The following is a 22687-nucleotide window of genomic DNA, read 5'->3' as shown; positions in this document are numbered from 1 at the left end:
TCAATCTCCTGGCTTCAAGCAATCCTCTCATCTCAGCCTCCCGAGCAGATGGGACTACAAGCTTTTACACCACACTGGCACACAGGGCTAATTTTTTGCTTTTTATTTTTTGTAGAGACAGGGTCTATGTTCCCCATGCTCAAACTCCTGCCCTCAAGTGATTCTCCTGCCTTGGCCTGCCAAAGTTATGCGATTGCAGGTGTGAGCCACAGTGCCTGGCCCAGCTTTTCATTCTGAAATGTGTGTTCTTCAGTCCTGGAGCTTTGATAATTACTTATTTCTTTTCTTTTCTTTTTCTTTTTTTTTTTTTTTTTTTTGAGACAGTCTCACTCTGTTGCTAAAGCTAAAGTACAGTGGTGTGATCTCTGCAACCCCCACCTCCCAGGTTCAAGCGATTCTACTGCCTCAGCCTCCCAAGTAGCTGGGATTACAGGTGCCTGCCACCATGCCCAGATAATTTTTGTATTTTTAGTAGAGACGCGGTTTCACAATGTGGGCCAGGCTGGTTTCAAACTCCTGACCTCAAGTGATCCACCCACCTCGGCCTCCAAAGTGCTGGGATTACAGGCATGAACCACTGCGCCCAGCCATAATTACTTATTTCTTCTTATTTGTACTACGCTGCTTCTCAAGCACCCTTAAGAATTATTTATTTCATCCCCTCTGTACTGTGTTTTCCAATTTTCTTATCTTTCAGAGTTTTTGCTCTACGTTCTTCAATGTTATCTTCTACTAATAGTTTTTTCACTTTTTTATTTCCAATAACTTAAAAAAAATTCCCCTACCCCTTTTATCACACCCTGTTGTGGCTTCATCTTCTCTTATTTTTCTGGGGCTATTATGAGAATTTTTAAAAGTGTTCTCCCTGCAGCATCTGCTTCCTCCATATTCCTTTGTCTGTTGTTTGGGTCCCTTCCTTCTACATTACTGAATTTTCTTGGTTGCTGTCCATGATTAAAAGTAAAAATTAAAAAGTACAAAGAGAGGAAGTTCCAAGTAGATAGCTGGTGCTTTTAACTTGGAATTTCACTGTAGGGTGATCTGGGTGTATGATTTGTCCAGAAAACCCCTGATGTCAATATCTTTGCTCAGCCTCTTAGGTTAATCAGATTCTGATCAGCCTAGCGAGGGGTTTCAGTTTTCAGTAGGCATAAAGCCATTTATTCTCTGTTTTAGGTGGATTACCCAGTCAGCAGAGAATTTATCCCCTCCACGGAATTCAGCCGGGGTGGGAGCCCGTGGGTGGGAAAGAGGGGCAGCTGCCCAGAGACATGAAGCCGGAAAAAGGATCTAGCGATCAGAGTCCTTGAGCAGCCTTCGACTAATCTCCCCCTTTTCCGATTTACCTCTCATACTCATACTTGTGCTCTCCAGCTTCCAACATTTTGTTGCTGTTATCTCTTTGTCTTTGTGTGTTTAGGTTGTTACTTGATTTTTAACAGGAGAGTAGACAAAATTAGATGCTTGAATTCAAACCACTATCTTAAGTAAGACCTGATATCCGTAAGTAAAAATTTTTGGTATTCCAGCTTTCTTTTGAGTAGCAAAATAAAAACTAAAAATCTTTTGGCCACTCCAACCACGTTACTCAGTAGGCCCTTCCAAAAGACACCCACTTCTCCATTTTGGGGATCCCCTTGTACCTTCAGACTCCACGAGGAGTACTCGACCGACACGACAAAACGAGATGCAGACTATTGGGAGGACTATAAACGGTAGGGCTGATACCCATTTGAGTCCACGAACGGCCCCCTCGGCGCCGCAGACAGTGGTTGTCCCCGGAGACGCTCCAGCAGCCACTTAAATTCACCCACCGGCAGCGCCCCGAGACGCTCCACGCCCGACCTCCCACGCCCGCCCCGGAGCCCCGCCCCTCCCTGCCCTGAGGCGCAGCAGGCCCCGCCCACCCAGGCGGTAGGAACAGACTGGGGCCCCATCGACCTGCTGCCATGTCCCGACTGCAGCTTCGACCATGGCGCCTCCTCTCTAGCCCGCCGCGCGGCATCCGGGGTCTAGCGGTGCTGGCGCTGATGGCGCTGTCGCTCGCGGCCGGGACCGACTGCCCATGCCCGGAGCCCGAACTCTGCCGTCCGATTCGCCACCATCCAGATTTCGAGGTCAGCGCCTTCTTCTGCTCCTCTAGGTCTGAGCCTCAGGGCACGAAGAGAAGTTAGAGTAGAACCGAACCCTAAGGAGAGGTGCCGTGGGCGCCGAAACCAACTTTGACCACTCGATGAGGGCCTTCCTGTTTACGGATCCTTCAATTTATAGATGAGGAAGCTCGGGCTCAGAGAAGTTGAGTAACTCCTCACAGGCCTCACAGCCTGTAAGTGCCTGCGTAGGCAGGCGAGTGTTCAAACCAGTTCTGTCTCCTAAGGCAAGCTCCTTTCATTCCCCTGCTGTGCCTCTGCCGAGGCACTCTGGTTGTAAAAAGCAAACAAGGTAGAATAATCCATTTCTCAGTTTCCAAGAGAATGAGGATTTCGTTTGAAAGAATCTCAGCACTCCAACAGTACATTAGAATGCAGAGTATTTTGCTTACCTTTAGTTTTCTATACCTGCTAGCCCTTTCCTTTAAAGTACCTCAAAACCACCCAAGAAGAGTAGTAAAAATTAGTTTTAAGTACATTTTCCTTCCATCCGCGTAACAATTTATAACGCTTCTGGCAACTTTAATCCAACACCTTCTGGAGCAATATTAAAACCACCTGACTGCCCACTTCGATGACTGAAAGCAGGAATTGGATGACATCAGGAAGGTCCAAAGGTTTAATCCAAAGAACGATTCTTTTGTAGAAGTAGGCATGATTCCTAGTTCTTAATCTAGTCCATTAACCTGAGGCAGGGACACTTAGATGCCAGTAAAAAAGTGACATGAGAAGAAATAAAAATGGTGAAAGTGTTTACGAAGAACCTGCCTAGTGTGGAAACCTAACATCTTATTAAAAGAAAGATTTCAGACAAAGTAGGATAACCTTGTTTATTTGAGCGAAGAACAACTTATGAATCGGCAGTACTTAAACCAGAAGGGATTCAGAGAGGTCTGCTTTAGTAGCATGGGTTTTTATAGGCTGAACAGGGAAGCAAAGGAAAATAATTACTTGGTTGGCTATGACTGTTTGCTTTATTTAGCTATGACTTGGTGGAGAATTCCTAGTTAGAGGTTAGTTGGCAGTTTCTGATAGGTTAAGCTTAAGTTTCCTTTCATTATTGACATTGGGCTGGAGTTTGCTTAAGCAGGAAATCCAAGGCAGTTGGAGCTGTTTCAGCATAATGGCCTCCCAATTAAAATGTTTTAAACAATCTGAGGCCCAGCGCGGTGGTAGAGGCAGTAAGGACAGTAGCTGTAAAAGTTAAACCAGACTTTTCTTAATTTTCTCAATCTCTTTTTGAGATTGAGAAGCACTTTGTGAGGCCAAGGTGGGTGCATCACTTGAGGTCAGGAATTTGAGAACAGTCTGGCCAACATGGTGAAACCCCGTCTCTAGCAAAAATACAAAAATTAGCTGGGCGTGGTGGTGGGCACGTGTAATCCAAGCTACTCAGGAGGCTGAGGCAGGAGAATCCGTTTGAACCTGGGAGGCAGAGCAGGAGGTGGAAGGTTGCAGCGAGCCAAGATCATGCCACTGCACTCCAGCCTGGGCGACAGCAAGATAATGTCTCAAAAAAAAAAAAAACAAAACTGAAAGATTTATTGTAGTACCCAGTACTTAGTGGGTTAGGCAATAACTGTGGCACTTTGAAAACCAACTATTCAAAGAAGCAAAATTATGCCTATTTGTATGTTCATGGTAAATGGTCTTTACTGGCGTTTTCTGTGTTTTTCAAACACAAAAACTAGACTACATGGCATTTTCCCCTTATATTTTCGATTAGTTCACCCAGCTTTTTTTTCTAAAGGATATCTATTATATCACAGGCTCTTAGTATTTTTTAAACAAATAGAATCCTAGTTATCAGAACTAAAATAGAAGTTTTGATAGAAATGTGATTCTGAAAACAATGGGCCACTTAATTTCACATTATGACGTTTTATTATTTCAGCGGGAAATTGCTTAGCAGAAAAGATGAGTTATGTGTAGTTAATTCTGAAAAGTTAAAAAAAAAGAGGTTGAGAAAATTAAGAAATGCCTGGTTTAACTTTTACAGCTACTATCCCCACTGCCTCTCCCTCATTCATTCCCCTCACAAGGACCCAGTGATCTCTTTTGTAATACAGATCCCCTGAATTAAAACTCTAATTGATTCCCACTGATCCCAAGATAAAATACAACATCTTCAGTGGCCTTGGAAGCCCTACTTAATCTTTCCGTACTGACCTTAAGGGTTTTATCCAGTACCCCATACTTGCAGGATTTCTGTGCTCTACCTACACTGACCTTTTTCAGTTCCAGAATCTCAGAATTCTCCTGAGGTGTGGCGACCTTTGGGCTTTCTCTTCCCTCAGTTGAGAATGCAATCTTTTGTCCATAGATACATCTCTTCCATCATTCTGCTGATTTCAGACCTCCACGAAAGCATGTAGTCCTCAGAAAAGTTTTCCTGCTCCATCTGGCTAGCAGGTCCCCTTTATATGCTGGCATGGCCCCCTGCAATCTCTACAGTCCTTAATACCGTTGTAATTAAGTAATTAACTCCTTACTGGACCTGGTCTCTCTCATTAATCTTTATGTCCTTAGAGCCTAGCAAAATACTCTCCTTGTACCTTATTGGAAATTGAATAAATACTTGTCAAATCAATGAATTCACACCTTGGAATAAAATAAAAATAATCAGTGAGGCTTTCATGCTTCTTGAATTAATTGTGGGAAGAAAATACCAGAGAAACACAACATGAGCTGCCTTAGAATTTGACCTAAGTACTATTCTAAGAAGCTAGTTTCACCAAACAAACAAACAAACAGTAAATGTAGTATTTATGGCTCCATCCGCAGTAACCAGAAACTTGACTATTATCAAATTTCTCTCCTTTGATTACTCATTTGATTAGTCACAAAGTCCTGTCAATTTTGCCTCCTTAGGATCTTCCAGATCTGTTCACTTAACTCCACTGCTCCACAATTTTAGTTGAGGTCTCCATCATCTCTTACTTGGATTCCTCCAACAGCTTCCACATTCTGCCTCCACTTTTGGTCTCTCTTTAATCCATTTCCCACTGCAGCTGAAAATATTTTTCTAAAATGCATACCTTTTCCTTTTAAAAATGCTTTTATTCTCTCCCTTTACCTCAGGATAAACAAGGTAGTACTAACTTCTCAATAGAGCTTATGAAGCCTTTCATGATTTAACCCATGCCTACCACTCTGGTCTTTCACTAATGCTCTCTCCCCAAATTCTAGACGTCGACCATACTAAATATTTAGTTACGCAACCACCACGCTGTCTCTGCCTCCAGGCCTTGGCACTTGCCACTATTCCTTCCTGGCCCATCCTTCCCCTCTTTCCCAGCCTGGCTAATTACTCCTGCCACCAATTATATTGGGACTCTTATGTCTTATTCACAATTGTACTCTCACTGCCACCATAGTGTTTGGTGTATGGTGGTGTTTGATGAATGGTATTTTGGATGGTCAGCATAATATTCTTGGTTTAAATGATGGTGCTTATCCTTGTTCTGGCAGGTCTTTGTGTTTGATGTTGGACAGAAAACTTGGAAATCTTATGACTGGTCACAGATTACAACTGTGGCAACATTTGGAAAATATGACTCAGAACTTATGTGCTACGCTCATTCAAAAGGAGCCAGAGTAGTACTTAAAGGTATGCTGTTACCAGATCTATGTGTCCAGCAATTGGGAAATTTATCTGTATCACTTGCTATAGTCCTGGCTTTCCAAAAACTTCCTTTTATGTTTATCTGTTTTTGTTAGGATCCTATAATCTTAGATACTGTGTAATTCATTTCACAAATGCAGATCTTTTTAAACAAATTAAACCACTGTATGGTTTTGAGCAAAATGTAACTGGCAAATTAGCATGATGACCACAATTTCTGCTTCTAACTTGCGAACAATTTTACTAATGATTTATAATGGTTGTTTTGGAGATTGGTGAGTAATGGCTTTCTGTTACTTTGGTATATTCTTTCTCTATTTGGAAAACTTCAATTAGGGGCTTACTCTTCCAAAATAATGAAATGTTTTTGCATACATGTTCAAAAGATATATACTTCTTCCACAGGAGATGTATCCTTAAAGGATATCATTGATCCTGCTTCCAGAGCATCCTGGATAGCTCAAAAAGTTAATTTGGCCAAAACACAATATATGGATGGAATTAATATCGATATAGAGCAAGAAGTTAATTGTTTATCACCTGAATATGATGCATTAACTGCTTTAGTCAAAGAAACTACAGACACTTTCCATCGTGAAATTGAGGGATCACAGGTAAAAATTCATTTATTCTTTGGAAACCTCATATTTTCCATATCAGAATATACTAATGAGGGTAAAACTAATATAATCTTAGTTTTATAGTAGTGCAATGGGAGTTTCAGCACTTATTTCTTAAAAAATTTTTCTGGAGCCTTTGATGTTCTTATTTAAGGAATTTTAAAGCACTATTCTCTGTTTACATCAAAATACAACACTGGGATTACCCCACTACTTGCCTTGTAGCACAGTTAGAAGTGTTAGACAATGGGAGAACAGAAATAAAGGGGGGCCTAACCAGCTTTTACCAATGCAGGACAGAAACAACCCAGGAGTAGAGGTAATTCTGGAGAAGTGTATCACTTGCTCTACAGTCTCTGAATTACTTGCACCCAAGGCCCAGTAAAGCTTAAAGGACTAACTACACAGAACTGTGACAGCTATGACAATAGGCAGTGTGCTTCCCCACTGCCATAATGAACATGATTAGACCAGAAGGTAACAACACAAGAAATCTTGCCAGACAACAGGTGGGTAACAGAGGATAATGTGAACCCACATTAGTGATCCTCAAACCTAGTCACATATCAAGAAAACCACAGATCTTAAGAAAAAGTAAACGTGTTTACTTTTACACACACATGCGCACTTTGAACTTATTCCCAGAAGGGTTTGGGTAATCCCAGAGTCCACAGTTTTAAAAAAGTTTCATTGGTGATTATAGTTAAGAAGTAATAGGCTAGACAATGAGTTTTTTTGAAGACAGGGTGCAGCTCCTTGATATCTAACAGAATGCTTAAAAATTTATTCCAGTATAGAGCATTATGAGTATTATAAACCAGTGATTCCTGTCTCAGAATTACCTGAGAGTGCTTGTTTAAAATATCCTAAGTGTATTAGTTTGTTCTCACATTGCTATAAAGAAATGCCTGAGGTCGGGAGCGGTGGCTCACGCCTTTAATCCTAGCACTTTGGGAGGCCGAGGCGGGCGGATTACGAGGTCAGGAGATCCAGACCATGGTGAAACCCTGTCTCTACTAAAAAAAAATACAAAAAATTAGCTGGGCGTGCTGGCGGGCACCTGTAGTCCCAGCTACTCGGGAGACTGAGGCAGGAGAATGGCGTGAATCCGGGAGGCAGAGTTTGCAGTGAGCCGAGATCGCGCCACTGCACTCCAGCCTGGGTGACAGAGTGAGACTCCGTCTCAAAAAAAAAAAAAAAAAAGAAATACCTGAGACTGGATAATTTATAAAGACAGTAGGTTTAATTGGCTCACGGTTCTGCAGGCTATACAGGAAGCATAATGCTGACATCTGCTTGGCTTCTCGGAGGCCTCAGGAAAAGTTACAGTCACGGTGGCAGGCAAAGCGGGATCAGCACTTCAAATGGCCAGAGAAGGAGCAAGAGAGAGAGTGGGGAGGTGCCACACACTTTTAAACAATCAGATCTTGTGAGAACTCTATCACGTGAACAGCACTGGAGGGGGAAATCTGCCCCTGTAATCCAGTCACCTCCTACCAGGCCCTACTCCAACACTGGGGATTACAATTCAACATGAGGTTTGGGCGGGGACACAGATCCAAACCATATCACTGAGATTGACTCAGTAGGTCTGGGATAGAGCTTAGAGAACTGTATTTTTGCAAAGTGTTCTAGGTGATTCTGGTAGAGTTGGTCATCATGAATTTGAGAATTACAGGTAAAATAATTTGAGAATTACTGGTAAAATAATAAGCAATATGAAGACTGACATTTCTATGGTTTTATGCAAATAGGGAAGATTTGTCAGTATGGAATTCAACTTGTCAGGAGAGTACAATGTAGATTAAGAATAGCAAATGCCTGGCATACAGGCCACCATACCCCTTCTCCTCCTCACACATTTTGGCTTCAGAAACTTTTCCTTCATTCTCTAGATAGTCATTACTAATAGGTTAGAATTGATGTGTGGAATATATGGGAAACAACCTATTTGACAATCCTGATTAAGCTGTAGTGAAAGAGCAGAGAGGAAGAGACTGAGCAAAATCCTTGCAGTAGGAATATCTCTTTCCATCTCTTGAGAGGTGAGGAGAACATTTTGGGCTACATGTCAAGTTCATGTTAGGTGACTTAGTGGGAGGGACAGTTACAAAGGTAGGCCAGATTGTGGAAGATCCAGAATGTCAGGCTGAGGACTGTGCATTTTATTCTGTGTGTAATGGGTTATATGTGTAAAATAGTGTTTGGGAAGATTATTCTGTAGGAGTATGTAAAACTAGAAGAAGGAGGAAGACCAGTAAGGACTACTAACAGAACAATACAGTATCAAGGGATTTAGTTTGATTTGGATGATGACATAATCCTAAATCAGCAGGTGTACAATAAATACATATTAAATAAATTAATTAATGGAAAGGAAGGGGCAGAACAACTGTGAGAGGCCACCCAAAGGGAGACGTGAGGTTAGATTTTGGAAGTAAGGGAAGAAAGAATCAGAAAGTAGCCCCAGAGTTTTTAAACTGGTAACCAACAAAAAATGACTAGAGAATCTAGAGGTGGAATTAGTTTTGGGGATAAGATAGTAACTTTAGTTTACAGAATTGTGGTCACAGAATTAAAGAGCTAGAAATAAATGCCTTAAAGAGTTCTTTCTATACCCTCATTTTTATAGGCGGGAAAAATGCAGATGCTTTAAGTGACTTAGCAGTGATATAGACCTAATTATAACAGAGCTGACACTAGCACCCAAGTCTTTTGCTTTCTTGTCTAATATAATGATAGTACCTTCTCAAAAATATGAGATTAACTGTGAGAGAAAATGCTGGTGAAAATACTCTTACAAAATGGATTTGAAATTTACTTGCTTAGATGTAGTCATTTATTTTTCTCTATTACTATAATATAGCTCTCATTTGGTAATAGGAGGCAGTAATAAAATAGGATCCAATATGTAAAAATTTTACTTCATAACTTATTTTGTTGGAAAACTATTGAGCAAAGCTTATAATTGTAAAGTGCTAATACTCAGGGAATTATAAAGATAACTTTGAGGAAGTCCTAAAAAGAGTTTTGCTAGAATAAATTGTTCAAAGTATAAAAATGTTACCTAAAGTATCTCAGTTTTTAAAATAATCAGTATTTATTGAGTGCCTAATTAAGGGGGGAAAACAACCTTTAATGAAGTTTTAGAACATTTGTACACATATAAAATAAGGCTAATTAATACTTCATTAAGGCAATAAACATAAAGAGACATATTCTTGTTGAAGGCTGGCTCACTATTCAAAATAAAAGATAAAGCTGGGTGCGGTGGCTCACGCCTGTAAGCACTTTGGGAGGCTGAGGCCGGCAGATCAGCTGAGGTCACGAGTTTGAGACCAGCCTGGGCAACGTGGCAAAACCCTGTCTCTACTAAAAATACAAAAAAATTAGCTGGGCGTGGTGGCACATGCCTGTAATCCCAGCTATTTGGGAGGCTGAGGCAGGAGAATTGCTTGAACCCAGGAGGCAGAGATTGCAGTGAGCCGAGATCGCACCACTGCACTCCACCCTGGGCAACACAGCGAGACTCCATTTCAAAAAAAAAAAAGAAAAAAAAAAGATAATATATTACTCAACATTTATTTGAATATTTCCATAAAATAAGATCATTTAAATGATTTGTTCAACATTTTGACTTGATTAATCTATACCTGTGGCCATAAGACACCATTATTGTCTAACTAATATTGGGCCAAACCTACCATATAAGGTGATTGTGAATCACGGGCTGAAACTTGCAACCCAATCAGGTTGTGCCAACAGGTGACATATTTAACCTGCATAATATTTTTAAAACTTTTGTATTTGAATTCTTTTAGTGTGCCTTTACTCTCTAATTGCTCAGGGGCATCACCATACCCTGTTGTCATTATACCTGCTTCTTTTAATCAGCTGAGGTACCAGCCTCGCGTTTGAAGACATTTTGAGTTTGAAGGCCATCTTCTATATAGTGTCCTGCTCCTGTATGTCCAAATATATGTCTGACTCAGTCAAGTGTAAGCAAAAAATATTTCTTAGAATGGTTCAAGTTCTCTGTGTGTCAAACCCTACATTCATATACTGTAAGCTTTTTCCTTGTGTAGTATAAGGTAAAAATATATATAAGTTTAAAAATCTGACATAATATGCATATTTGATCATTTTACATAAAATAGTAAGATTTTTTTCCACAGGTAACCTTTGATGTAGCTTGGTCTCCAAAGAACATAGACAGAAGATGCTATAATTATACTGGAATCGCAGATGCTTGTGACTTCCTCTTTGTGATGTCTTATGATGAACAAAGTCAGATCTGGTCAGAATGTATTGCAGCAGCCAATGCTCCCTATAATCAGACATTAACTGGTAAGACTCTAAACATGCTCATTTATTAATAATATTAGTAATATTCTAGAAATTAAAATATTAAGTTGTTTTCAGTATTTCTAAGTTATTTGTATATGTTTTTCAATTGTAAAGCTTGCTTCAAACATTTAAAAATCACTTAATTGAAAACTTTAAAGTTTACAAAAAGTTTTAAAGTTTTGATTTTCACTTAATTCTTCCAACAATCTTGTGGTATAGGTATATTTCTAGATGAGATAAAAAGAATTAACCGCTCATGATTGTGTAACTATTAAGTATTATATAGTTGGGGCTTAATCAGGTATTCTCATTTCTGGTCCAGTATTCTTGTCATGAAATCACATGTTTATCTAGAATTTGACAGGATATTTTTGTTGAAATAACCAGTGTTACATAATAGAAAAGATAGTTATGGTTGGGTACCTTCATTTCATGATTAATAGGATAGGCATTGACTTCTTTTAGTATCTGTGATAAATTAAAAATTATATTCCTATTAGAATTGGAGTACTTTTGACCTGTCATTCGTATGATGTAGTCTTTGCATTATCCTCTTCAAAGTTTGGATTGGTTTGTATTCCATCAGTCAACTAAATAAAAGATTGCTTGCTCTTTTGTTAATTTTAATTTTTATTTTTTTGACGCAGGGTCTCACTCCGTCACCCAGGCTGGAGTGCAGTGGCACGATCAGGGCTCACTGCAGCCTCAACCTCCCAAGCTCAGCCTTAGCCTCCTGAGTAACTGGGACTATGGGTGCATGCCACCATGCCCAGCTAACATTTTCATTTTTCTCTTTTTTGAGACAGAGTCTTACTTTGTTGCCCATGCTGGAGTGCAGTGGCACTATGATGGCCCACTGTAACCTGGACCTCCTGGGCTCAAGTGACCCCCCAAGCTCAGCCCCCCGAGTAGCCTCACTATACAGGCATGCACCACCATGCCCAGCTAATTTAAAAAAGATTTTTTTTTAAGGAGATGGGGTCATACTTTGTTGCCCAGGCTGGCCTCAAGTGATCCTCCCACCTCAGCCTCCCAAAGCGCTTCAATTACAGGCATGAACCATTGTGCCTAGCCACATACTTATTTAAAGTTGAAAAATAAGTTATTCTGTTAAAATTATGAAGTAATTATTAATTGAGGGTTCCCAAACTGTGTTTCAGGAAAGATATGATAATTATGTTCTATCAATAAAAGGTTCAAGCCTTGGGAGGCTGAGGTAGGAAGATCACATGAGGCCAGGAGTTCAGGCCAGCCTGAGCAACATAGTGATACTTTGTATCATAAATAAATCAACGAACAAACTAAATAAACCAATATGTTTGGGAACTGATGCATACCCCACCCCATTTTTGGTTATTTAATAGTATATAATAACATTAAAGGCTCTAAAAAGTAACAAAGTTATTTACCTCAACATTCTAGATAATCTGTAAACATGTCTTGGTGAAAAAACATGTTTTGCAGCATTAGGCAAGAAAAGGACTGATAGTTCTAGGTATTTGTTACTTTTTCTCTTTGTTTCCTCCAACTATAGATGACACATTTCTTATCCCCAGCTATCATTCATACTTATAGAATATTTGCAAAACATGGAACACTTGTACTTTCTAAGAAACTCTGAGACAATCACTGCTAGAAAGTTAAGATTTATAAAACTTTGTTGAAACTTTAGAATCTAGAGTATCAAGTATATCATGTCTTAGCAATTAATAGATACAATTAGCATACTTTCCTGAAATGTGTCATTATTCCTAGAATTAGATTTGTGAATATTTTATTTCAATATTATCTTAATGGTTTTTAATGTTTTCTCTTATTCAAAGAGAAATGGTTTAGAAAGCAAGATATACAATTTATGGTTGTTAAGGGATGTTTTATAACATCATATTAAACATTATTAGTGTTTTTAATAAATGTGCTTGTTTTTACAAACAGATTCTGAACGGTTGCATAGCTTGTATGAACACATTGACATATGAAGAGAAACAAATATGCTTTTTCTCTCCCTGCTTGACTAGGATATAATGACTACATCAAGATGAGCATTAATCCTAAGAAACTTGTAATGGGTGTTCCCTGGTATGGTTATGATTATACCTGCCTGAATCTGTCTGAGGTAGGAACAGGTCATTTGTTACATAATTTTTATTCTCTATTATATTTTTTAGAGTCTCTCTGTTTTCATTAGAAATATATAAACTGTAGAATTTCTGAAATATAGTTTGAGATAAAAATTATTTTTACTTCTATGAAAGCTTATGATTATCATACATTTTCATTTAATAATGAAATTTATTTTAACCTTTATTCTGTATAGTCAGGTTATTTATTTATGGTATATGTTTTATTTCTAAATAATTTATATATTTTTGATTTGGCTTTTAAGAATTGCATACTTGATCATCTGTAACATGAGTACTTTTGCATTTCTAGGATCATGTTTGTACCATTGCAAAAGTCCCTTTCCGGGGGGCTCCTTGTAGTGATGCTGCAGGACGTCAGGTGCCCTACAAAACGATCATGAAGCAAATAAATAGTTCTATTTCTGGAAACCAATGGGATAAAGATCAGCAGGCTCCTTATTATAACTATAAAGTAAGATTTTTCATAAGTTATGAGCACTTATTCTGTTAGTTTTCATAATTATTTTCATAATTAGATGTTTGATATCAAGAATATCTGTCAGTTTTCTTTTAGGGTATAACATGCAGACTGCTGTTTACATGAGTAAACTTGTCTTTGAATCTGTAATCAGGAACTTTAGTTCCCTGGTGAGCAACTGGAGTTTTGCTAATAGTTAATCTACTCTGCTTGGGCCACTTGTCATTTAGATGATCCCATAAAAATGTGCATATCACAAACAGGATTTCTGTAATAGTTGACAATTATGTTAGGATGACTGTTGATTTTGAAAGGGTTTTGGGCCAAAATAGGTTACTATCTCTGAAAGCCTCCATTTCAAAGTGGCCTACAGATTCTGATGAGACTCTTAACATAGGGGCGAATGAGGGTGAAAACAGAAGAGGTGTCATAATCGACTTTACAATGGAAAAACTATCATTTTCAATTTATTTTATAATTAAATTATAAGCAATGTCAAAAATTACAAAAATATTACATAAAGGAAACCTGAAGAAATACACCAAATAATTAGCAATTCTGTCAAGTAGTGTTTAATAGGAATTGCTATACCAAAGTGTCAAAGAAAAGTTATAGTTTTCATAATTTACCATTAGCATTATAAAGGCTCTTCCACGGCTCAAAAATCTAAGTACAAATCCTCTTTGAATTTATTTCAGATTATGTTACTTTAAAAGGAGTACTAAAATGATAGAAGTGAATTTCAGCAAGGATTTATATTCTTAACTAATGGTCTGGTACCCATTTATAAAAAATGACTGCAAACACACTACATGTCATAAATTATAATTGACATACATGTGTATTCCTGTATATCAGCTATACAGAGAGCTTTAGTGTAGAGCTTTCTAAAGTTTGGAACTGAAGGTATATACCTATTAGTGAAACTAGAGTGTATTGTAATCTTACCTTTCCTAAACAGTATTTATATTAGTCTGTCCTGGAAACTGTTAATATTACACACACAGATGCACCTGTGTGCAAAATATACACACGTGTGCCATGGCCAAATATATTTAGAAAAACACTATATGCTGTAAGCCCCTCTTGGAGATTTATAACAATCATTATATTAATGGATTTGAGAAGTGCTGTAATACATAAGGCAGTTTAATTGTTTGACGTAGAATCTTGTTTCACAGCATTCTTAGAAACATGCAGTTCTTAGAAACAGTGTTTCATGGATATATAGTTTGTTAAAAGTTATGGTAACCAATTACATATACAGGCATACCTTAGAGATATTGCAGGGTCAGTTCTAGACCACCACAATAAAGTAAATATAGCAATAAAGCAAGTGACATGAATGTTTAGTTTCCCCATGCATGTAAGAGTTATGTTTACACTATACTGTAGTCTGTTAGGCGTGTAATAGCATTATGTCTAAAAAACATATATACCTTAATTTAAAAATACTTTATTGCTAAAAAATGATAATGATCATCTGAGCCTTTAGCAAGTTATAACCTGCTTGCTGGAAGAGCGTCTTGCCTCGACATTGATGGCTGCTGACTGATCAGGGTGGTGGTTGCTGAAGGTTGGGGTGTCTGTGGCAATTTCTTAAAATAAGACAACAGTGAAGTTTGCCATATCAATTGACTCTTCCTTTCACGAAAGATTTCTCTGTAGAACGTGATGCTATTTGATTGCATTTTACCCACAGTAGAACTTCTTTCAAAATTGGAGTGAACCCTATCAAACCCTGCTGCTGCTTTATTAATAAGTTTATGGAATATTCTAAATCCTCTGCTATTATTTGAACAATGTTCACAGCATTTCACTAGGATAGATTCCATTCTCAAGAAACCACTTTCTTTGCATATTCATAAGAAGTAGCTCCTCATCTATTCCAATTTTATCATGAGGTTGTAGTAATTTAGTCACATATTTAGGATTCACCTCCAATTCTAGCTCTCTTGCTGTTTCCATTACCTCTGCAGTTACTTCCTTCACTGAAGCCTTGAACCCCTCAATGTCAGCCATGAGGGTTATAACCCACTTCTTCCAAACTCCTGTTAATATGGATATTTTGACCTCCTCCCATACATGAATCATGAATGTTGTTAATGGCATCTAGAATGGTGAATCCTTTCCAGAAAGCTTTCAGTTTACTTTGGCCAGATCCATGAAAGGAGTTACTGTCTTTGGCAGCTACAGCCTTACAAAATCTATTTCTTAATTAATAAAAGTTGAAATTACTCCTTGTTCCATGGGCTGCAGAATGGATGTTGTGTTAGCAGGCATGAAAATAACATTCATCTTGTATTCTCCATCAGAGCTCTTGGGTGACCAAGTGCATTGTCAATGAGCAGTAATATTTTGAAAGAAATCTCTTTTTTTTTCTGAGTAGTACATCTCAACAGCAGACTTGCATATTCAGTAAACAGATGTGCTGTGAGCCAGGCTGTTTATTCCATTTATAGATCACAGGCAGAGTCAATTTAGCATAATTCTTAAATGCCCTAGGATTTTTGGAATGGTAAATGAACACTGGCTTCGACTTAAAGTTACCACCCTCATTAGTCCCTAACAAGAGAGTCAGCCTGTACTTTGAGCTTTAAAGCCAGGTTTTGACATCTCCTGTCTAGCTAGGAAAGTCTTAAATGGCATCATCTTCTTCCAATATAAGATTTATTTGAAGAAAGAGATCTCTGCCTTTTAAAATGTGTTTGATCATAATTTTACACGACATGAGAGTCCTCAGAATGAAAACCCAAAGATGCAGGAAAAACTGTCCATTTTTGTGCGTAGGTTCAACGAAGTATGGACAGCTATGTAGAACTGTGATCAGAATAAAGGGCATGAGCTAATGCAAATGGACTGAGTGGGAAAACTCAGCAAGGTCTGTCTGTTCAGATTTTTCTTGGCCTCTCCCTGCGAAGGATTTGTTCTCATGGGTATGGGGTAGGACCTCTCTAGAATGAGGGTCTTAATTTCTTTATGGCCAGCTAGTACACAGAAAGGTGGTGGTAGGAAAGGTTAGAGTAACAGTTTTAGACTTTTATATGGCTGGCTTTGGAGAAAAGAGGCTCTGGTTTCTTTGACCCATTTTAGGGAAGAGGGATTCTAGTTTTTTTTTCGTGTGTGTGTATTTTTTTTTTTTTTGAGACAGAGTCTTGCTTTGTCGTACCAGGCTGGAGTGCAGTGGCACCATCTGTCTACTGCACCTCTGCCTCCTGTCTGCTACTCCTACCTCAGCTTCCCACATAGCTGGGATTACAGGTACCCGCCACCATGCCAGGCTAATTTTTATATTTTTAGTAGAGATGGGTTCAATTATGCATGCTGGTCTCAAACTCCTGACCTCAAGTGATCCGCCTGCTTTGACCTCTCAAAGGCATGGGATTACACATATGGGCTACCGCACCCGGCTAACACATTGTTTAAGGTCTTAGAATTCAGGAAACATTTTGGTGAGCCTTGAAGGCCATTTAATGTCATTTTAGAAAACAATCTAGTTATAACTGTTTTCTTCCTCTTTTTTATTCATTGCAAAATTCCCATTGTAAGGTTATTAGTCTAATTTCAATATCGTTATTAAGTCTCTTTTTTTTTTCTTTTTTTGAGATGGAGTATCGCTCCATCACCCAGGCTGGAGTGCAGTGGCACGATCTCAGCTCACTGCAACCTCCGCTCACTGCAACCTCTGATTCCCGGGTTTAAGCGATTCTTGTGCCTCAGCCTCCCAAGTAGCTGGGATTATCGGGATGCCCTACCAGGCCCGGCTAAGTTTTTGTATTTTTAGTAGAGATGGGGTTTCACCATGTTGGCCAGGCTGGTCTGAAACTCCTGACTTCAAGTGTTCCTCCCACCTTGGCCTTCCGAAGTGTTGGCATTACAGGTGTGAGCTATCGTGCCCAGCCAAATATTGTTATTAAGTCTTACATGGACAGTTCATGGTGCCCACAAACAATCACAATAGTAGCATCAAAGACCACTGATTGCAGATCACCATAACAGATATAATAATAATAAAAAGTTTGGAATATTTTAAGAATTGCCAAAATGTGACACAGAGACACAAAATGAGCACTTGCTGTTAGAAAAATGGCACCAACAGACTTGTTCAACAGAGTTGCCATAAGCTTTCAATTTGCAAAAAATTTAGTATCTGCAAAGCACAACAAAACAAAGTACAATAAAATGAGGTATGCCTGTAATTTAAAAATATTTAACATAGAATCTTAGGACAGTATATATTACCATATACTGTTTCTTTGTAATCCTGATCTTAGTAATCTGTGGCTTGTTTTTTCCTTAATGAATGTGAAAATGCAGGAACACAGTCTTTTTTTTTTTTTTTTTTTTTTTTTTAGACAAGGTTTTGCTCTGTCACCCAGGATGGAGTGCAGTGGCACAATCATGGCTCACTGCAGCCTTGACCTCCCAGGCTCAAGCAATCCTCCTGCCTCAGCCTACCAAATAGCTAGGACCATAGGCATGTGCCATCATGCCTGGCTGATTGTTTTACTTTTTGTAGAGACGGGGTCTTTCTGTATTGCCCAGGCTGGTCTTGAACTCCTGGCCTCAAGTGATTCTCCTGACTTGGCCTCCCAAAATGCTGGGATTACAGGTGTGAGCCACTGCACTTGGCCTCTTTTTTTTTTTTAAATTAAAAAAAAAGTTAAATGGCAGGTAAAAATTATCTATATTTATGGCATACAAGATGATGTTTTGATATATCTATAGATTGTGAAATGGCTAAATCAAGTTATTTAACGTTTGTATTACCTCACATACCATTTTTTAAATGGTGAGAACACTTAAAATCCATTCTCTTAGGAATTTTCAACATAATACATTGTTATTAACTATAGTCACCATGGGATACAGTAGATCTCTTGTATTTATTGTTCCTGTCTAATTGAAAATTTGTGTCCTTTGAAACATCTATTCTTCCCACCCCCAGCCTCTGGGACCACCTTTTTACCCTGTTTCCATGAAGAAATACATTCTTTAAGGTCTTAGAATTCAGGAAACATTTTGGTGAGCATTGAAGGCCATTTAATGCCACTTTAGAAAAAAAATCTAGTTATAACTGTTTCCTTCCTTTTCTTTTTTTTTTTTTTTGAGATGGAGTCTTGCTATCTTGCCCAGACTGGAGTGCTGTGGCTTGATCTTGGCTCACTGCAAGCTCCGCCTCCCAGGTTCACGACATTCTCCTGCCTCAGCCTCCCAAGTAGCTGGGACTACAGGCGCCCGTCACCACGCCTGGCTAATTTTTTTGTATTTTTTTTTTAATAGAGATGGGGTTTCACAGTGTTAGCCAGGATGGTCACGATCTCCTGACCTCGTGATCTGCCCACCTCGGCCTCCCAAAGGGCTGGGATTACAGGTGTGAGCCACCGCGCCCGGCCCCTCTTTTTTATTAATTGCAAAATTCTATAGCAACATGAATCAAGTTTCTGTTTTGTTTGAAGAGAATCATTCTATCGGGCTGTTTCAGCAATAGCAGCTCATTTTGGACTCAATATTCTGGAAAGCAAATATGCCTTAACTATGCATAAATTAGTCTTACATGTGCTTAGTTTTTGCCCTTTGATCCTTCACAATTTTGAGACATTTGAATTTCTTAATAATATCAAAAAGCCTCAAAGTACTAGCTAGAATGATGGCAAAATTCAAAGGTATATGTCTTTGTGTTTGCCCCTGAATCTTCAACAATCTGTCATATTTAAGTACAAGTTCTACAAGTTGCCTTTAAATAATGAATCACAGCTATTAGTAGAGCATGCATGGCTTTGTCTAGTTCTAAAAATGTTAAAGAATGGAATATAAGATATAGACTGAGATATGCTTGATTACAGTTAGTCTACTATATTTAAATATACTGCAGTGTATTCATTTACTAGGTGAATTATTTTCCTTCAAAGTGGTCTTTTTTTTTTTTTTGCTCTGTCTCCAGGCTGGAGTGCAGTGGCACGTTCTCAGCTCACTGCAACCTCCGTCTCCCAGGTTCAAGCAATTCTTCTGCCTCAGCCTCCAGAGTAGCTGGGACTACAGGCATGCACCATCAAGCCCGGCTAATTTTTTTGTATTTTTAGTAGAGACGGAGTTTCACTATGTTGGCCAGGATGGTCTTGATCTTTCGACCTCACGAGCTACCTGCCTCAGCCTCCCCAAGTGCTGGTATTACAGGCGTGAGCCACCGTGCCTGGCCCCAAAGTAATCATCTTTTTTATGCTTTTTTTTTTTTTTTAATTATACTTTATGTTCTTAAGAGACTATTCTAATTCCAGGAGAGATGCTGTAAATATTACTGGCATTAATTCAGAAGTGTCTTTAAGGAGTTTCCTAGATGTATATAAAAATAAGTAAATTATTTTTAGTCACAGGTCTTTCTATTTTTTATCTCCTATCTTTTTCACCTTCCTTTGCACTTTGTCCTAGATCTCCTTTCCCTTTTCCTTTGTCTCTTATCCAATAGCTCATGTGCCTCCCGAGAGAGACTGTGTTAGTACTTAAATATAGGTATTTGATTCTGGGCAGAAGGACTTTTTAGGGTGGAAGGTGAGCATAAGACCAGAATCTATTTTATGGCTCATAATCAGGTGTGTGTTAAGTCACCAATGAAGGGCAGACCTAACAGACTCTTAGAATGAATCCTTAGGACCTAGAAAAGGATGTACTTTTCTCCTCCATTGCCATTACTTTTTGATCTGGCTGATTCATCATAAACAAAATCTTCTGTAGAGCTCCTAGCTAGGCACACTTCTAGCAACTACAGAGAATACAAAAAAGCACATAAGCTGGTTGTAGAGGACCAGAGCATTTCCCTCTTACTGTACTGTATACTTCTTTTATTTTTCCCTTTCCTATGGTGCTGAATTGTACTAAATACTTTAAAATCTCCATTTTAATTTATTTATATAGGATCCTGCTGGCCACTTTCATCAAGTATGGTATGATAACCCTCACAGTATTTCTTTAAAGGCAACATATATACAAAACTATGGCTTACGGGGCATCGGCATGTGGAATGCAAACTGTCTTGACTACTCTGGAGATGCTGTAGCCAAACAGCAAACTGAAGAAATGTGGGAAGTCTTAAAGCCAAAGCTGTTACAAAGATGAACATCTTTTGTCAAACCATTAAGATTTAGAAAAATGATCTGTATAAATAGATCTAGTTTCTTGCATTTTTGTTATGTTGCTATATACTTTTGTTATTGGTATACTAAAAAAAGAATAAAGAAATGTTGATTGTTTGAATTCGAAAAATATATACGAATGTCATCAGTATCCAGGAATATAAAGGCAAGAAACAAGTCAACTTTACCTGTTAAGTATTCCTCTATTAGATGTTTCAACACTATAATTTAATTGGGAAAAATTGCTTTCAGAATTTTATTATGCCATATTTCCCTTCATTATAGTAAAATATAAGCTTATTGAATCAATGTTGATTTTTAAAATATGTATAATCTGAAGTGGAAATTGTTTGCTTAGAGTTTTTAAAAACCTAGTCTTTGAAAAGCAGTTTGTGCTATACTTTTCCCCCAACCCTCCAATAAATCTTAAATTTAAAACCTACAATTTAGTGTCTCCTCTTTAGGTTCATCAAACTGATGAAAATAATTTTTCTGCTTCTGATCCCATATAGTATTTATGTTCTCTGAGGTACTTGAACTAAACCTTTGGACAGTGAGTGAGAATTAAAAAGAATCCAGAAGATTAAATGTATTCACAAAATACAAGAATATAACAGTAATATTTTGAATTGGTAAGTTAGAACTACCTAATATTTTCCAACTACATTATTTTTATGAGGTTCATCCGTAAAATTTTTATAATAGAATAACTTACAGTTGAACTTGATTCTATTCACTGTCATACTTCTAATTATTCATATTCCTTCATTTATGGACATGTATAATTTATTTCTTGGCTAGCTTTCTTTACAAGGTTAAATTTTTCTTTCTGCATCTGCAATATATCTTTTTTATTTTTATTTTTTGTAGAGAGACAGGGTCTTGCTATGTTGCCCAGGCGGGTCTCCAACTCCTGGGCTCAAGCACTCATCCTGCCTTGGCTTCCCAAAGAACTGGGATTACAGGCATGAGCTGCATTGTATTTTTAATGATCTAAAGACAATGATTAGCTTCTCAACTAGTTCTCTTTCTAAAAGATCAATTTTATACAAATAACTTTTCTAAATGTAATAAAGTCTGTTTTCTTTCTCCAGGGAATTAACAACGTTGTGCTGCCCTTATTAGTTCCTAATTACAGATTAAAAAATCTGTATCTTTGAACTCTAGATTTACATAAATCCTGGCTTCCCTGCACATTTTCCCCCTGTAAATTGGAATAAATGATGATTGAACCATCTGTTATGAGAATATTACATTTCCTATTTACACAATTGTTTGTGACACAGTAAAATCAACCATTTTCATACTATAGGTTGGACCACTGTTGTCTTCATATTTCTAAAATAAATGAATTAAAAAATTTAAATTCTTATATGCTTATCTTTATCATAGCTCAGAATGCAAGTTCAATACCCCCTATTCTTTTGTATTTCCAGATTTCTTTTAATTAAGATATAGTGAACAAATTAAGTTAAATGAAGTCTGTATTTTCATGCAAATATATTAGTATTCATTAATACACATTTATTCTTTGCAAATAGATTTTATAGTTATATTAGCTCTTACATTTTAAGATTATTAAAAATGAAAATTATAAAATTAGCACTGTAAAATAATATGCAAAATACTTGGAATGTTAAAAATAACCAGTCATCATTTCGCTTTATATTGCATCTAATATTTCCTGAAACATTTTATAACACCCACATGGAAAGTGCAGAAAGAGAAACCTTGTGCTTTATATAAAACATTGCCAAGGAGAATAATGGTTAAACAAATCTGTTCAAATAAATATTTAAATTTTTTCATAAATAAAAGTTTTAAATTAACATACCTAATTGAGATTGTAGAGATGTATTATTTTTTTTTTCTGTACCAGTTCAGTTTTCAATGTTCGTAAATCTGAAACTGCTTGTTTTCTCATCTATAAAAAGAATTACTTTTCAAAAATGAACTTCATCATACTCTTCTAAAAGTACATCATAATTGTTACGTAAATAGGGTTTTTGTAACTGCTTTAACTGTCTTCTCTCATTTGGCTTCAGTGGTTTGACTTCCACTGGATTACTACAGTAAATGTGTAGATTATGAATGCTGTTTAAAAAGCATGCCTATCTACTGACTAGATATGCTATAAGATAACCTTGTTTATGAGTATATAGGGACAATACAATTGAACTGTTCTAAAAAATACAGAAAGAATTTTATGTTTTG

The 22687-nt window shown here is 37.7% G+C and overlaps 2 protein-coding genes across 2 annotated transcripts in view; one reads left to right on the top strand and one right to left on the bottom strand.

Moving 5' to 3' along the window:
- Nucleotides 1–1898: 1898 nt before the first annotated feature.
- Nucleotides 1899–22311, top strand: CTBS (chitobiase). Its single transcript, XM_003892127.5, has 7 exons — nucleotides 1899–2117; nucleotides 5622–5760; nucleotides 6181–6389; nucleotides 10571–10742; nucleotides 12761–12858; nucleotides 13176–13337; nucleotides 20256–22311. The coding sequence occupies exons 1-7, from the start codon at nucleotides 1950–1952 to the stop codon at nucleotides 20454–20456; spliced, it is 1149 nt and encodes a 382-aa protein (XP_003892176.3). The 5' UTR covers nucleotides 1899–1949; the 3' UTR covers nucleotides 20457–22311.
- Nucleotides 10637–22687, bottom strand: part of SPATA1 (spermatogenesis associated 1) — a 57774-nt gene continuing 45723 nt past the window's right edge. The window contains exons 13-14 of the mRNA XM_031665290.1: nucleotides 22308–22397; nucleotides 10637–10722 (exon numbers count right to left, since the gene is read on the bottom strand). Coding sequence (XP_031521150.1) covers nucleotides 22308–22397 — 90 coding nt within the window. The 3' untranslated portion in view covers nucleotides 10637–10722. The remainder of the gene's footprint in view (nucleotides 10723–22307; nucleotides 22398–22687) is intronic.

This window comes from Papio anubis, chromosome 1 (assembly GCF_008728515.1).
Source record: "Papio anubis isolate 15944 chromosome 1, Panubis1.0, whole genome shotgun sequence".
In the NCBI taxonomy this organism is placed as follows: domain Eukaryota; kingdom Metazoa; phylum Chordata; class Mammalia; order Primates; family Cercopithecidae; genus Papio; species Papio anubis.
This window is presented reverse-complemented; position numbering and strand designations above follow the sequence as displayed.